At 39.8% G+C, this 17,368-nt stretch overlaps 2 protein-coding genes across 6 annotated transcripts; one reads left to right on the top strand and one right to left on the bottom strand.

The window, feature by feature from the left end:
• Positions 1-2,198: 2,198 nt before the first annotated feature.
• On the top strand, positions 2,199-11,095 carry plekhd1 (pleckstrin homology domain containing, family D (with coiled-coil domains) member 1). 3 transcript variants are annotated; one of them, XM_057344241.1, is made up of 14 exons: positions 2,199-2,267; positions 2,358-2,519; positions 3,421-3,514; positions 4,395-4,484; positions 4,633-4,709; positions 4,928-5,019; positions 5,112-5,164; positions 5,492-5,586; positions 5,762-5,855; positions 6,481-6,671; positions 9,300-9,432; positions 9,617-9,761; positions 10,341-10,484; positions 10,726-11,092. In XM_057344241.1, the coding sequence occupies exons 2-14, from the start codon at positions 2,368-2,370 to the stop codon at positions 10,878-10,880; spliced, it is 1,515 nt and encodes a 504-aa protein (XP_057200224.1). In that variant the 5' UTR covers positions 2,199-2,267; positions 2,358-2,367; the 3' UTR covers positions 10,881-11,092. The 3 variants fall into 3 exon arrangements, with proteins under 3 accessions (XP_057200224.1, XP_057200223.1, XP_057200225.1); XM_057344240.1 differs by lacking the exon at positions 2,199-2,267 and having other exon boundaries at positions 2,287-2,519; XM_057344242.1 differs by lacking the exons at positions 2,199-2,267; positions 5,492-5,586; positions 5,762-5,855 and having other exon boundaries at positions 2,287-2,519; positions 10,726-11,095.
• A 34-nt stretch (positions 11,096-11,129) lies between these two features.
• On the bottom strand, positions 11,130-17,368 carry ccdc177 (coiled-coil domain containing 177). 3 transcript variants are annotated; one of them, XM_057344228.1, is made up of 3 exons: positions 17,027-17,368; positions 13,737-16,246; positions 11,130-11,886 (listed from the first exon to the last, which is right to left on the bottom strand). In XM_057344228.1, exons 2-3 carry the CDS (start codon positions 16,238-16,240, stop codon positions 11,853-11,855), a joined length of 2,538 nt encoding a protein of 845 aa, XP_057200211.1. In that variant the 5' UTR covers positions 16,241-16,246; positions 17,027-17,368; the 3' UTR covers positions 11,130-11,852. The 3 variants fall into 3 exon arrangements, 2 of the variants coding, with proteins under 2 accessions (XP_057200211.1, XP_057200210.1); XR_008963682.1 differs by having other exon boundaries at positions 11,131-11,886; positions 13,062-16,246; positions 17,215-17,368; XM_057344227.1 differs by having other exon boundaries at positions 11,131-11,886; positions 17,215-17,368.

Here is a 17,368-nt window from a genome sequence, read left to right as displayed (position 1 = left end):
AGTGCCGAGTTCCGCGGTTTGCCACGAAAGCATCACTCACAGTTTCTTTAGAAAATTTACTATCTAGTTTTTTTCTAACTGTCCTGTACTTTTGATCTTATTAGTTATTAGGCTGTGCTCAGGTTGTTTATTGGCGCACTAACGTTACTGGTTCACAATTTATAACCGTAAGGTAGACTAGAGATAATGTGATGTTGCCGGGTCTCAATAGCTTACATAGCATGATCGTGCCTCGTCACAAATTTAGTGTTATGCTTGTAAACAATTACTACCAAACCACAATAAATGTTTTATGGTCAAAAGTTGCTGATTCCTTAGTTCATGCACGTAGACTATTATTATCGGTATCTATAGTAACTATACTATGTAGCTAGCACGCCATGCACTAACGGCTAACAACCAGATGCTACCTTAGTATCTAGTTTGATCTATTAGTATAGCCCAGTAGTATACCCCGCTGGAGCCAAAGGAGTGCTTTAGTACATGCACTGTGTAATACAGTTCAATAGAAGGGAAGGAAGGAGGCGGGAACCGGCGAACATTTAAAAATATTTAATAAAAAATAAATAAACAGCATTAAAACAGGCCGGCAGCCCCTCATGGACGACTGCCGGCCACACGAACATAAACAAAACTTAACAACTTCCGGGCCCGGTCCTCTCTCGTCGGCAGTCCCGTCGCTCGTCCTCTTATGCTCCCGAGCTCCCCCGTGAGGCATGCGAGACTGATGTGCATACAGCTGATACTCATTATCACTCACGCCACCGGCCCCGCCTTCCTGCCCCACGGTTCTTGTCCCACCTTCCTCACTACATACCCCCATCGCCCCTCACAGGCCGGGGGGTACCACCGCGCCTGTGCTTACTCCCCCCCGGGGGCCCCCCCTTGAGAGCCCCAGTGCTTGGGGGTACGCACCGACGAGATGAGAGAACGGAGCCGGGAGCACCCCGAGCGACAGGGACGAGAAAGGGGACAGAGGAAAAAAAAAAAAAGTCTGGTTCCCCAACACGCTGTCGTTCGGTCCTCAGCCAGCCGAGAGGCTATTCTTCGCAGTACCATGCGGTGGTACTGGATGCTTGGTGGACATCCCGATCCTCCTCCGCCTCCTGGCGGCCGGCGATGGCTCCTCCGGCTGAGGGCAGCGGGTCTCCCGTTCCCTGCTCCTCCCCTTCCTGGAGGATGGCAGCAGGCTCCGGCCCAAGGCAAACGGCGCAGACCCTTGGCTCCCTCCCGGACGGCAACCATCCCACCTCGGCCCACGAGGACGGTCGCGAGGTCTTCGTCCCACTCGACCGACGATCCAGCACCACCGCCTCGGGCAGCCACTCGCGGACTTCCCTCCTCTGCGCTGCCCGAACTCCGCAGCACCGCGATCCCACTCAGCGACGAGGACTCTTTGACAGCATGTCCCTCCTTCCTCCCGGGTTTCGGCACCAATGTAATACAGTTCAATAGAAGGGAAGGAAGGAGGTGGGAACCCGCGAACATTTAAACAAAAATAAATAAACAGCATTAAAACAGGCCGGCAGCCCCTCATGGACGACTGCCGGCCACACAAACGTAAACAGAACTTAACAACTTCCGGGCCTGGTCCTTTCTCGTCGGCAGTCCCGTCACTCGTCCTCTTATGCTCCCGAGCTCCTCCGTGAGGCACACGAGACCGGTGCGCGTACAGCTGATACTCATTATCACTCACGCCACCGGCCCCGCCTTCCTGCCCCACGGCTCTCGTCCCGCCTTCCTCACTACACACTGTTTATGACATGATGTAACAGCGGTTTCTCTTTTGTCAACAAATTCACGTGTATTGGATTGTCCACGGGGAATCTTATACAGCGACAGTATTTACGACACTGATAACAGACAATTGCGCTTATCATGTGGGAACCATAAGCAAAAGTTCTCTATAGAGTTGCTTTAAAAAAAATACTGAAGTTTTACTTCAGTGCAAATGAAATTTAAAAATTACATAAAAATGCTCTCTTTTTATGTAAAAACGAGGTCTAGATTCACAAATCCAGAAAGATCAGACACCATGAGTGAGGTAATCTAAATAAATTAATAGCTTTTAAAATATTGCATTGACATCGCTCAGATTAAAAAAACACTATTCCAAAGCCTCTTGGTCTAACCCTCTCCAATCCCTCCCTCCCTTTCTGATTTTATTTCCACATTGCTGCATACCAGCTGATGCCTCTATTGGCAGATACATCATTCCATATTGTTGAACTACTGGAGGATACGCTCACATGCTTTGTTTGATCGATGTATGTGGGGGATTACTGGAGCGTTTATATGCGGTTATTTTAACTATATTGACATTTCACCACATCTCTTCGTCCCCCATTTCCTGTCAGAGTGTCTGCTATGTTCTCCTCGTCCAAACCCTCCCAACTCTCGCCCCGGACCTCCATGGAGCAAGCTGACTCAGACACTCTGGACATCAGCACTAAAGTGCAACTGCATGGGGTTCTGTGGAAGAGACCTTTCGGGAGGCCCTCAGCAAAGTGGGCCCGCAGGTAATTTTGTGAATATTGTACAATCCATTTAAAAAGTAAGAATTATTGGAATATTGTTTTTTGGGGGGAATAAATTAGTTATTGCATTTAGTATGGATTTACAACTCCCATCTCTTTTTTAAACATATACTTTCAACATATATTTTATTGTGGTTTTCGAAAATAATGAGGTGTTTTATGCTGAAAGTGTTGTGACAGTGGTAACCAAAACTGATGACAGGAAGTTTGGTTGCATGAGTGAATGCTGATAGTGATTTGTGATGTCAAAGTTTCAAACAAATGTTTGGGCTGATATGACATTTTCATTAAAAAAAGTTGTTAAATTATGAAAATAATTTCAGAATTATATGAAAACGTTTTGCATCACTGTACCCTAATGTTTGTATATTGACAACATAGTAAGTCATAAAGAGCGTTACATTTTATGATTTCATTGCTGTTTCTGCTTCACAGGGAAATGTATGTGTTAAATTTAGAACAGTATATTTTGTGTGTTGCTTTGTGTTGTAATGCAGTTTAAAAGCTTTTATAGCTTTGGCAATATCCAGGAACCCATCATTATATACAGCAGCTTACCGAACAGAGATGCATTAAATGTGCCTGTAAGCAGTAAGTTAGATCAGAGTAAGTTAGATCTATGAGAATGTTCTGTACTGTTGGTGAGTTTAGGACACGCAAGATCAATTTATAGATGGTACACAGTTATATCATCTTTATCAAATCAGTACTGTACTGTCATAGGAACTTCTAGCTTTTATGATTATTTAGAAAGTTAATCATAAACGATCAGTAATGGATTTAAGATAAACTTTGTGATCGCAGTATATTTGTTATCTGTTATGGTTGTGTGTTACTTTTGGTTTTGTGCAATATTATAAATACGTTTCTGCTTCTGTAACAGATTTTTCATCATCAAGGATAGCTTCCTGCTATATTATGCAGAAAATGAGAAAAAAAACTTTGAGACAAATCGTTACTTCAACATTCACCCTAAGGTACACACACAAGCACGCACACACACACGCGCACACACACACACACGCACACGCTTTGGTTGACTATCCCCGTGGGGACAGTCCATAGGCGTAATGTTTTTATACTGTACAAACTGTATATTCTATCCCCTATCCCTAACCCTATCCCTAAACCTAAAGATCATAGAACACTTTTTGCATTTTTAGATTTGTAAGAAATATTGTTCTGTACAATTTATTAGCTTTTTTGCCCCTGGGGACCTCAATTTTGGTCCCCACGGTGACAGAGTCCCCATGTGTTGGTGTGTATTCAGGTTTAGGTCCCCACAGGGATATACAAACATGAACGCACACACACGCACCATTTACATTGGTTACATTCCACAAGAACATATTGATTTTGTATTTCTATTGCCTGTGTATGCAATTCTGTTAAGTGCACATGGAACTAAGTAAATAGGCTCAATACATCATCATGTATTAATCATGTGTGTATAAATATGTCATTAAAATTTTAATAACAATTTTTAACTCAAAAATTAAATTGTGAATGAATGAATTGATGAACGTACAAACAAACGAATGGCAAATGGCAATTCTTTATCATTACTGAAAAATGTCGCGCAATATGGCATATCCTTAACCATGTTTGACTGTTTTCTGAATGTTTTGCCAAATTATTTTATTTATTTATGTAAAAATACATTTGTTGTTGAATTGATTTTATATTATATTTTATATTTATATTAATTAAAAATGAATTATATTGCATTGTTAAATATACCAGCGTATTCATATAGTGTACCATAGAGAGAGAGAACAGGCCCGTTTGATATACATACAATTTACAGATTTACATGTACACATTATTAACATATTTCTGTTTATATCTCCTGATAAGGGCGTTATCCCATTAGGTGGATGTGTCATTGAGCCAAAAGAAGATCAAGGCATGCCGTTTGCCCTTGTTATCAACCATGAGGACTTTACTGTAAAATATAATTTTTCTATAGTTTTTGATGTAATTGCACTGTTTTTAGCAATATGCACCCTTTTTGTATCATCTGAATCTTCATATGGAATTATACTTCAATGTTGACAAACAAACTCTAAGATTTTTTTCTGCTTATACTGTTCAGGGAAACATTGTTTTCGCTGCTGAATCGGAGTCAGAACAGAGTCAGTGGGTGGAGATGCTGCAGGAGTCCGGAAAAGTGTGAGTGATGCCACCCTGTCTCCAACTATACCACTGTGTATGTTTAAACAACATGTGTAGTTGCTTCAAGTTAAGGCATTCTTAAAAGTAATTAGATTTGTTTTAAAATGTTTTTAAAAGGCATATTTGAGGCTATTAATGTGCTACGTGAGATTGTGGCCTAGCATTAGTATTGCCATTCTTATTGTGGCGTGGTTTGCATTTTGAATCCTCCTAAGCACTTGGAAGAATGCTCAGCTGGGGGAGGCTATGATCGAGAGTCTGGAAGCTCAGGGCCTACAACTGGCCAAGGAAAAACAAGAATACTTGGGTAAAGATCACAGCACAATACTTATTCATATAAATGCAACTTTTTAATAATGCTAATATTATCTATATTATGTATTTGTTTGTTTTTGTTAGATAAGCTCATGGAGGAGACTGAGGAACTATGCTTGCAGAGAGAACAGAAGGCGGTAAGTTATATTATTTATGATAAACTTGCACCCAAAAATGTTTAAGGGTTTAGTTTGGTGGAATAATGAGTAACAGTATATTTTAATAGCAGCAGTGTAAATTCAAGCATTTGAGGTAAAGGGAGGAGTACTATTTCACAGGCCTGTCAGCTTCGTGTCAGAGCATGATGTTTGGCCTTTTTCCCTTGTGGTGTCAGGAAATTAACTCATGATTTTTGTCTTTTGTGAACTGTGTATTTTTATGTGCATAGTTGATTTTCTTCTGCCCTGTGTAAGCACATGGCCACTGTTTTCTATGTGCAATGCGTTCTGTGAATGTGTGTCTAGGAGCTTGAAAGAATGAATCAGCTGCTGGAGGACGAAAAGCAGAAGTTTGAGGAAGTTATCCAAGAACTGAGATCAGAACAAGAACAGATTAAAGTGTAAACGCTCTCATTCAATTAAGACTTTTTATTTGTTTGTTTCCTTTTTTTAATACCTTACAGCATATTAGATAAAGTGTAAAAGTGTATTTGTATGCAAAATTGTATTTGCTAGGTCTTTAATCCATGTATTCACATAGGCTGCATCTGAATTTTGCTATTGCTCTGTTGGTAGGGATCTGGATGGTACTGCTCAGTTTATGAAGGGAGTAGAATCTGAGAAAGAGGAGCTTCATAGCCTCACCACACTTCTGCAAAAATCTTTAGAGGTATTAAGGAATATTCAAACAAGTAATATTCTAATATCAAGTCATCCTCATACTAGTTTTAGATCAATATACTAGTTTTAAATTATACAGATGAATGAATTATTATGTAAGGTAAAATAAAGCCACAACAGGGAAATCAGACTACAAAGTAGTCTTAGATCATCCCGTAGGGATTTATTTTGCAATGACTGGCAGATTCTATATTAACCTGCTTATTGCATGGCTTACAAAGTAAACAAACAAACAAATAAATTAATGGACATGAAATATTGATTTGAGTTTAAATTATTTTATTAGCTTACTTGTAGTGGCTGCTGCAATATATATACATATATACAAGAAAGGCTACTGTATTGAGGAAATATAGATTTCCTGAATGAGGTTTCAATGATACAGTATAATAATAATTATAATATTAATAATAAGTTTTCATGTGTCTTGCATGTTTATAGTCTTTCACATTGCTGTTGAATGATTTTATGTCACTCTAGAGTTTTGATTTTGATTAAATTCAACAGACACTGGACTTCAATGGCCACAATATCTCTAGAAATTCTGATTGGCCTGATTTGCCAATGTGCCATGAGTCTGGGTTATTTTTCATGTGAAAGATATGTCTTTTCAGGAGCTGTCCCAAGAGAAAGAGCGGACTCTTGAGCTGTTGAGGGAAAGGAAGCAGGATGGTAACAAAGCGGGAACTGATCATCAGGCCTCCTTAGACTCCCAGCATCCAGAGGTGCAGCTTCAGGTGAAACTGCAGCATATCGAGGAGCAGATGAGGAACCTGCTTAAAGAGAAGGAACAGGCAGAAGAAAGGTGAGAAAATCTTTTTACTAATGATCCTTTCTGCAATTAGAAGTCGGTTTTGGGCAAGCTTTTTTATGAGATCTTTTTTCTATCAGAGCATTTGTTTTACACACAGAACTGATCATTTGTAAAGCCATTGTCTGGCCTGAGAGCTGAGTTAATGGAGTGTTGAGACCACGGCAATGGAAATGTACATTGATCCCTGAATAAGCCAGTCTATTGATCAGAAACAGTAGTGACACAAAAGACAAAGATTGGATAGACCAGTGGATATAAATGACCTCAAAAGTAGGAAATGCATAAATGGTTGCTATGCTGTAAGGACCATTACGCAAGAGTCAAATCAAGTCACACCACAGTTTTCTGTTGTACACTGTCATGAATTACGCTGGAAGAACCCAATAGCAGGCAGCCGTGGTGATGCTTTAACAGAAAACGTTTATTTAAAGACAAGAATAAAACAAAAACCCACAATGGGGAGACAAAACACTATAACCAAAGACTTCTTAAAAGATAAACAAAAACTTCCCACAAGGGGCAAAAACGAGAACTAAACAACATAAATCAAATCAATTAACAAAACGGGCAAGGCAGGACAAGGCAGGAATACGAAACTACAGGAACATAAACAAGAGACTACGTGCAGGAAACAATGAACCGACACAGGACTAGAAATACACAAGGTTTATAAAGGGGAAAACAAACGAAGGATGATAACACAGGGAGGGTGACGGGCAGGTGACAGGGATCAAACACTAAGGAGAAGCTAACGAGGTAACGAGAGGGCGACACCGGAGAGAACGCATATTATTGTCAAAAGGACAATAATATGTTTCTCTCCACATATAACCAAAGGCTTTGTCACTTCTCTGCCACAGGACAAAGAAAAACACGACTAAGTGAGGCAGAGCCATGACATACACAGTATAAAAACAAAGTTGCACTGTTTATAAAATTTATTGAATATTTGAAGATTTTAGGGCCCAGATCCACCACCAGATCCATTTACGCATGCAGCTGAAAAAGCCAGGCGCTGGCTGAAAACGCTGGTTGCAGGCGCTTGAACTGCGTTTTTTTTAAACGGAGGCGCATTGGTTACTATGATACGATATGATAAGCGTGAAAAAAATGCTGAGTGCCAGCGCTGAGCCTGTGGAAAAGAACGCCAGCTAATGCGTTTTCAAAAAAAGTGGCGTTTTTACGTTGGAAACAATTGAAAAAACACGCTGTACGCCGGCAGAAATGCCTGGTGGACACAGTCCCTTAGTCTAGGCCACAGTCTGTAGCTTATCACATAGCACACTGTATGGTAGCTATATATTCTCATACTGTGGATAAAATGCAAATATTCTATATGCATAATCAGAATCAGAAGGAGCTTTATTACCAAATGTGTTTACACACACAAGGAATTTGAGTTCGCGACAGGAGCTTAGTGCAGAAGAAAGTGTACACATGGTGCAAACATAGTGCAAATATGCATTAAGATAGAAAAAATGAGAATTAAATAAAAACAATAATGCACTATATACAAAAAGTGAAAATATATAGACAAAAAACAACATATGATTTGATTTTTGAGTGTACAGATGTGTTATTTACAGGTTTAACCTATTGTTTCTTACAATGTACAGTTTCCAGATGCTATGTGCAATGTGCAAGTGTGCAATAAAAAGTCTAGATTACAAAAAATATTAGCAAAATTTCAAATTAGCCTTTAGTGATAAACTGTAAACAAATTCATGTGATTTTTCACGATATGACATCAGAAGCACATCCACTCACAGAATTTAACATATAACATAAAAAGTGAATGTCAGCAATATACATAGCATTATAAACATTTATCACTGCATATCGTGTACATACCTCTTCGGATGACGTAAACAATGCTGATTCAACGCTGGTCCTGTTTCAGTAACAAAAATGTTTAAACAAAATACAACCAACAGTATATTTTAACTGATTTAAAATGTTATGCAAATATTTTTAAGATTTAATAATAAGAATAAAAATGGAAATAGCAGTGCTTCCGGACCAGTGTTTACATCTTGCAATGTGGTTTATAATAGTATAAAGAATATTGTTAAAAATAGTCAGTAAGCAGAAAGTTGTACGCTAATTTTCTAAACATTTCTCAAACTTTTATGAAAAACCAATGAAATGACACTCCGAGGACAGCATCTCTGCCATAGTTTACACAAAAACAAAAATTCTTCCATCATTACATTGTCTTGATCTTTACCCAAGTCGTACCCACATGCCATTCAATATATATGTTTTCCTTTTTCCAGCTGAACACAAAGTTTTTTTTCATTTTGACTCATTTAAAAATCACTTCATGTGCATAAAATGTCAAAGCTCCAACATAAAAAATAATCCAGAGGACTTCAGTGGGTGTGTGGAAAAAAAGATTAAATTAAATAATTAAATTAAATTAAATTATTATCATTAAATTAAACAGAAATTTAGCAAATCTGAGAACTGTTAAATACGGAAATATTGGTTTTCACGATGTGTTATTGGTTTGACATCATTTTCATTTTGGAGTAAACTATTCCTTTAATGTGTAATTCCTTCCACAAATTGGTTTATTCCCTGCTATAGTTAATGGGATTTCTTTGTCGCCCTCTGCAGGCTAAAAGAGAATGAGCTGAGAGCCAACGTTTTGCAGCAGGAAACAGAATTTTATTCTTCTCAAGCTCACACACTCCAGCAGTCCCTCATACAGCTCACAGCAGACAAACAGCACACTGAGGAGGAGCTGAAGGTGAGAACCTAACACCTGAAGGTGTTTCCTTTCAGTGATAAAAGCAATTCAATTGAAATTCTTTAACTGATTATTTGTCCCTCTCCTGATCTTGCAAGTTTAAAATGTATTTCATTCATGTCAGAACTTCATAATCTACATGATATGTTGTTAGTCTAAATGTGTTCTTTTTTGTGTTTGTCAGGCTGAAATGGAATCTCGTGTGGAACTGGAGTGTAGGCTGAAATTGGCAGAGGAGGCCCTGCGAGATCTAGAACAAGGTCTAAATGCAGTCGAACGCACCAGTGAGAGAGATGAAAGAATGAGAGGGGATGTCAGCCATCTCCGCAGTGAGTTTAATCAACATGTACACTAAATACTCCACATATGTACCATGGCCCGTGTTCCAATATTGACACAGTATTAGTTTAATAGTCAAATGTTCTGAATTTGAAAAGGAAATTAGTGTAATAGTTTTGTACTGAGACATATACTCAAGCTTAAACCACTGTATGGGTTTGACTGAACTGGTTTGTGAAAAGAAATCAGCTAAAAAAGACACACAAAAAAAGAAACCCCTTAATACTGTTAAACAAGCATCTCAGAATGCATCTTATTAAATTGATTTGAAGAGAATGCTTGTACATTGTTCTAATCCATGTACTGTAAAATGACTACTTCAAAGTGTTTTTTAACATAGTCCCTACATAATTTGCATATTTGCATTTGTGTTATTTCAAAGTTTTGATGACTAATCTTTTATTAATTAATTATGTATTATTCATTATTATAATTAATTATCTGTAATTATTAATTAACGTAACACCTGGCCTCTTATATTCCAATGTAAATTAATAATACAGGTGGGTTACTAATGGCCCACCAGTAGTTAGGGGTTTGAGCTAAAATGTTTTGCTTTGTGCTCCCAGAGTTCTTTGAGGAATGCATCTGTGCTGCAGAGATCGAGGCCAAGTTACCAGCTATCATGAAAAATGCAGTGTATTTGCACAAAGCGGCTGCTCGCCGCATTAAAAGCTGCCGCATACAGAGACGGGCTTCCAGGCAGCAGTGGTGTAAGTGTTATATGGACGTGCACACGTCCACACATTATACTGTAACAGCACTATTGGGAATCTGGTTAATATACATTTCACATTGAGCTGACACATGCAACGGTTGAAAGGTATTCTGGGAAACCATTACCTGGCACAACAATCAACTTTGCTCTATATTCAAAGTTAAATTTCATTTCTTAAACTAAATTAACTCACTTCACCACCTCTCTGTATATGCTCTGTTTTTCCCTGTGTGCAGTGAAGCACTCTCAATCATTTGCCTCCTCTCATGGTGAGGTTCACGGTCTTGAGGAGCTGAGAGAAACCGCTCGACGTCTGACTTCAGACAGCTGTTTGAGACAGCGGGCCAATAAGATCATCACCCGACAGAAGACCGTTCAGGCTGATGACTAAGAATAAGAAAAAAAAACCTGAGGAAGGATTTTGTCATCCTGCTCTTTTTAGTTTAATAAGAAAATGTCATCTTTGGGACAAAAATCTTTAATAAAACCGTAATATGATATAACTAGACAAAAATAATATATAAAAAATATATAAAATAAGAATCTTACATTTATACAAATAAACTGTTGAAAGTGAAGTCTATCCCTTCTAAAGACATTACAAATAAATTGACACAAGTTATTTAGTTTTTTTCTCAAAGTGTTTTTATTCCGCCATCTTCAAATTTCAACCTGCAAGTCCTTTTTACCAAGCTGCTTGGTAAAAAACAGCGCTTTTTGCCATCAGAAAACATTTTAATGGTGATGATAATTAACCAAACCAAACTAAAATACATAAACCATAATGTAAAATCTTTGATAAAACTTTTACACTCCAACTAAGAATGCTACAATCATCATGGCATGGCTGGCAAAGTTTACAGCTAAAATCAGTATGCAGACATTTAGCATAAGACCTACAGCATACAGGTCTTAATCTTCTAACCCTTAATCAATCATTGTGTTATAAACCTGTAGTTTACTATTTCTTAGTCATTGGTAGATGTAAAAAAAATATGATTCATGCATGAACCTGTTAAGGTTCCACTACAACCTTGAGATGATGAGTAATAAAACCTAGGCAGGAATTGTTGATCATTACTGATTAATCGGCATCACTGTTTCATTCTCATTTTTAAAAGCCCTCTAATTTATTCAGTGATACATAAATGTACATGACATGACTTATTTGGGCCTTTTATGCTCTTAAAAAAGGGTGTTGATATGTTTATTTGGAGATGCTGGAGGTAAAATGGCTTCAGTGTTATTAACACTTCCAATTACGTCATGCATAGCTGAGTCATTGCCACAAGGGAATTAGGGCCTGTGATCAAAGTGAAATGTCATTTGCAGTCTATGAGGGGTTATTAAACTGAATCGGCCCTCAGATGTCAACACCACCTTCGTCACTGCCAAACCTGCATTATAAGAAACAAATAAAAAAGAATCAGATACAAGTTAATTATTTAATAGAATATCAAATAAAAACTATTAAACAGGGTTATATGGTAATAAATGATAACAGTAAAATTATACCATAACTTAGTTTCATTTTAATCAGACAAAGAGAGGATTTTATATTTTATATAAAAATATTTGTATAGTTTATATATTATATATTTTTCTTAATCTATTACAGGTAATTGCTGTTCTCTTTTCACAACAGAAATGTTGTAAAGTAATAATTGCAAAAATTGCTAGCACAAAATATAAAATATAGTTTTGTTAGGGTCTGAACTGCTATATAGTGGAAAAAAGCCTGTGGCAGGCATGACAGGCATCACTGTGGCCTAAGCTCTCATAGAAATTCATTGGGAGGTGTGTCCAAAACTGCCTGCATTGCTTTTCTCACAGATCTCAATGTGTGCTCTCCTCCAATACTGTTCTCTACCAGGATATTGCACTTTTAGCAATATGGGAACTTGCTTATATCCACTTTCAATCACAATATTGGGTGCATTCACACTTGGCTTTAAATGGAGTTTATTTAACTAAATTCAGGAGCATGACAATTTAATCCAACCAATCAGCGTGGAGTAGACGCTATATAAAGCCGTCCCTCACCTCTGTACCATGACAGTTTAGCAGCATCCCTCCTCCACCCCATTGCCTCACTCTCTACTTGTATCTATCCCAGTTTGAAGGGGGGAGTACTCTGGGTTCGGGCCAAAATTTTGAGCTTGGAGCCTTCCCCTCGGACAGCACGCCAAATATGCTTTATGTTAATGCTTTTTGTTAATGCGAACTAGTGATTGTTTAATCTGACAAAGTCCATTTTTTTACATTTTAAAATACAAAATAACCACATATATTTTCAAGATGATGACTGGATGCCACTGGATGCCAACAACGTGATAAGGTTATGTGACAACAATGTAGCTTACTATGGTTTAAAATGTTGTTGTCACATAGTACCGTACTTGCTTAGTAAGTGTTTTACTCATATACTGTAGGCAGTATACGGTGTATACTGTACAATATTCAGTGTGTAGTAAGCAACATTCCATTCCTAACATATTCATATATTTATGTACAATGCTCAAAATAAAGTTTGTTATGAGAAAATTGTAAAGTAACAAGCAAATGAACACACCTGAAGGAATGCAGGGGATGTCAGTGTGATTTTGTGAACTGACGGTTCTGTTGCTGACCAAAGACTCCTGTGCTTTATCAGCAGTTACACTGTACTGACATAATTTGTTGACATGTTCTTATTCTAGGGTGTAACGCTTATTCAGCATTTCACTAGTCTGGTTTACAGACTGTCAAGTCAGGGCTCACCCTACTGCAGCCTACAGATACAGTAGATTCAGGAGAACAGGAGTCTCCCACAAACAATTTATTTTTGTTAAAGAACCCTATCCCCTCTGCTTCTTCACTGCCACTATAGAGAGCATTCACTGTTGCCATAGTGCCAAGCTTGCTTGTAAACAATGAACTCTTTATATACTGTACAGTTCTCAATGCAACACGCTTGCCAAGTTACGAAAACAATCATGCCCAACATAAGACCATTCACACATAAGCAGAAAGGTCTTCATATAACATTTAAATGATAAAAATACAGAAAACAAATCTTTAAATGAGATGATGAAAATGATCCAGCATCAGGATTAAAGGAATAAATATATGAATCTCTGTACAACACTTGAGGGCATGACCGTCTTGTTGTAGTCTAGGGATGAGGCAAGCATGTAGGCTGAAGCACAGCTTATTTCTAAACATATGTGCACGAAAAGAGTGAACGTTTCACTGCTAAAGTGCTCACTTCTCAATTAAGTTTGCTTTTAACTGAGCCTCCAGGGCCATCTTGTCAAAGGTGCGCATATTAGTCTCTTCGCGAACGCGATCCCGCACGTGGAAAGAGGCGCGTGCCACCAACCGGGCACTTTCCAACACCGCTCGCTTTTCTCTGAAAATCTGTTCACTTTTTTCCAGTTTGCGTTCGATAGACTGCAGCAATTCGAGTCGCCTCTGTTTTTCCTCCTCCTCTACACGCTGACGGTTAAGCCTTTGAAGTCGTTCCTTCTCTTGTCTGCTCTGCACTGCGCGTTGGGCCTTCTCCCGTGCCCGCTCTTCGGCTATTTGTGCAGCTTGTTGTGCTCGTTTTTCAGCTTCTTTAGCCTTTGCCTCTGTCTGCTCCTTCTGCTGCTGTTCACGTGACTCGGCGGCCCGCCGTGCTTTCTGGATCTGCTTCTCTTCTCGCTTAGCTTTCTCCTTTAACTCTTGCCCACGCCGTTCCTGTATCTGTTCATAGTTCTCCTGGGACCTGTTCAGCTTCTGTTCTGCAATTCTCCTCGCTTCCTCTCGCTCGTCCACTTCACGTCGTGCAATTTCTTGAATGAGAGCTGCGTGTCGTCTCTTTTCAGCGCGGTTGAGTCCGCGACGCTCCTCTTGGATTTGGTGCTCTCGTTCCTGACGCTTCAGCTCGGCGATGGTCAGTTTCTCCTTCAGGAGAAGTTTCTCCTGCTCAAGTGTAGCAGATCGCTCCTCCTCCAGAGATTTGAGGTTCTGCTCCTGCAGTGCCTTCTTGTGTTTTTCCTCACGAGTGGCCTGTTGCAGCTTCTGCAGCCTGCTGCGCTCTTGTTGCTCGGCCAGCTCTCGCCAACGTTCCTCACTTTCCGCCACTTGACGAAGTTTTGCCTCCGTGGCCTCTCGCTCCTGCTGGTTGAGCCAGCGCTGCCGGGTAGAAACTTGTGACTGCCAAGCTCGTTGACACTGCTGTACAGCTCTCTGTTTCTCACGGTCTTCACGTTCTCGTCGTAGCTCCTCTAGTCGCCGCTCGCTGTCCCATTGCAGATGTGCTACGTAGCGCGTCTGGCTCATTATGTCCTCCTCTTGGTACTTGGCTAGCATTAATGCAGCAATCTTTCGGTCACGTTCGGGAACAGCTTTAAGTCCCCTGCGTTTGACCTCCTTTACAATGCGTTCCACTTTTTGAGTTGTCTGTAAAGAGTGACTAAGGTCTCCCAAGCTCAGACTGCGACCCATCAAGGAGTTAAAGGTGGCTAAAGTGCGGGCACGAGGGCTTGATGTCTTATCCCAGTGATCTCTTGTCCCATCCCAGCTATAGGACGAGGAAGCAGATTCTGAAGAGGTACATGTGGTAGTTGTAGTGTTAGTTGTTGAAGCAGTAGAGGAGCAACATTTTTCTCGTCTCCTTTGCAAAGACTCTAGAGAGTGGCTTCTGCATCTAACCCTTGATTTGGAAAGAATGTGTCCGTTGTGCTGTGCAAATGGACTGGTGATGCCATTGGCTGGACTTTGGATAGCAGATTTTGACACTACTGGAGCAAGTGAAGTCGCTGTTCTTGGAAAAGAGGAGGGTTTAGGTATTGATCTGGGGAAAGTATTTGCAGCTTTTGTGGGAGTACTGGAGAGTCTCTTGGGGCCCTGACCTGCTGGATCAGACTGTACTGACCTTTGGATTACTGAAGCCTTTGCTCCTTGAGTTTTTTTATCAGATTCAGTTTCGAGGGACTTGGATTTTTTTGCAGAAGTTACTTTAGCAGTATTAGCAATGTTTACTGTACTAGGTTTTGAGACAGGAGGAGAGCTGGATGTGGACACTTTTGTTAACTGTCCTTGTTCTTGTGTTGTGCTTTTAGATATTACGGTTTTCTTTTTGGGTACACCAGTGCAAGCAGATAGCTTTTGGGGGGCTGGGTTAGAAGTTGTTAAACTGTTATTGTTCTGCTCAGACAATCCAGCATTTACAGTTTCCTTTGACTTCTCTGAACCCAGTGGACTACTATTATTGTTGATAGCAGCCTGCAGAATTCGTCTCTTCTCTTCTCTGATAATCCGCTCTCTCTCTTCCCTGCACTGTCGAAGTTTAGCATGTCTATCTCTCTCGTATATCTCGAACATTCCTGTGGCGACACGCATGCTGCGTCCTGGTGCCTCCCGGGCAAAATCCGACAGTGGACGTGGCAGAAGTTCCACAGGTTTCACTCCACAGCGTGCGCATGCCTCAAGTGAGCGAGGGCTTGTTAGTACATACCGACTGCCTTCTGCTGCTGGAGTATCAAAATTATAAAGATCCAGATGTAGTTTTTGCTCTTCCGGTTGACTGTGTTGTTGACATAGGTCCTGAGGGCTTGGTACAGGCTCAGAATTGACCTCTGTCTGTGGGCAGGGATCCAGACTAACATCTTTCTCGCTGCCATCACCTGTATCAGGTAGAGGAGGGGCTTCAGAGGCTGCAGTAGGGGTTTCAAACCCGGGCCCTCTGAATTTGCTCTGGTCATCAGGTTCCAGAGGGTCCACCATGGTTTGCTGTATACAGGAGAGAGAGAGAATGAATACTGCAGTGCTTCAATGACACTGCTGGATGACCCTCGCACAGAGTTTCTAAACTGGAATCACAGGGATTATTGTGTTCTGATAAGAGATCAAAGCTTAAGAGTGCAATATGAGGTTGAAGGACGCTACAAAGCTTGCACATGCATGCATATTTTTACACTCTGCTTTAGTATGTGATGACTTTTCCCTGCTTCAGGCTAATAACATATGATTACACATCTTATGTGCAAGCTGGACATCAGTAAAAAAACGTACATAGTATCGTTATTTTTGGAAGCAGTGATTCAGTGAGGCAACCATGCATGCATGTATGCATCTGAGACCATTTAAATATCCATAATCTCTGCATTATCTATCTATCTATCTATCTATCTATCTATCTATCTATCTATCTATCTATCTATCTATCTATCTATCTATCTATCCCTTCCTGAAAATGCAGTTAACAGAAGGTCTTTCATAATATAATTTCTATTTTTTACTGTGTTATGTCCAGCCTGTGTTGCACTGTATGATGCTGCATGTAAACATAAGATGTACATTAGCCTACATAAAATACAAATAGATCTCAAACTAAATTAATTAATTTATTTTAAATATATATACTACATAATTATAAGCCTACACATTTATACTAATAATACTATGGGTTGTTAATTGCACGGACCGAGATAACATGTATACATTTCTAGGCCCCAAAAAGACAGATGTTGTTTCTACGTTATAGAAACGTCACACACAGGTATAACTCACCCAAATAGCACAAGCACAAATCACGTCCACACCAGATGCTTTGATTTTAGGTTAAGTATGCGTTCTCTAGCACACCCTGTGCAATAATATCTGATTACATGAATGCGCTAGAAATCAGCTAGCCCCGGCAACGCAGTGCAAGATGATATTTTGCCAAAGATCTTGCGTCTACAGGTAAAGATGCTCACCACTATCGAGTCCCGTGCATTCAGAACCGACCAGGTCACTGATAATTCATGTTTTTCCTCATCAAATGTGCTGTAGATTTTGTGGTCGGTTCGCTTTCTGTCAGTTTCCACCTGCTGTCTGACACTCGCATCCGTTGCCGTCAAGCATCCACGC

Source organism: Triplophysa rosa, linkage group LG10 (genome assembly GCF_024868665.1).
Source record: "Triplophysa rosa linkage group LG10, Trosa_1v2, whole genome shotgun sequence".
Lineage (NCBI taxonomy): Eukaryota > Metazoa > Chordata > Actinopteri > Cypriniformes > Nemacheilidae > Triplophysa > Triplophysa rosa.
This window is presented reverse-complemented; position numbering and strand designations above follow the sequence as displayed.

What these genes read in the sequence shown, in the direction of transcription:
- plekhd1 (XM_057344241.1), top strand. Translation starts at nt 2,368, where the DNA reads ATGTTCTCCTCGTCCAAACCCTCCCAACTCTCGCCCCGGACCTCCATG. An exon ending in CTGCAGGAGTCCGGAAAAGT is followed by an intron (nt 4,710 to 4,927) that starts GTGAGTGATGCC and finishes AATCCTCCTAAG; the next exon opens with CACTTGGAAGAATGCTCAGC. An exon ending in GAACAAGAACAGATTAAAGT is followed by an intron (nt 5,587 to 5,761) that starts GTAAACGCTCTC and finishes CTCTGTTGGTAG; the next exon opens with GGATCTGGATGGTACTGCTC.
- ccdc177 (XM_057344228.1), bottom strand. Translation starts at nt 16,240, where the DNA reads ATGGTGGACCCTCTGGAACCTGATGACCAGAGCAAATTCAGAGGGCCC. An exon ending in AAAGCAAACTTAATTGAGAA is followed by an intron (nt 11,887 to 13,736) that starts GTGAGCACTTTA and finishes CTTATAATGCAG; the next exon opens with GTTTGGCAGTGACGAAGGTG.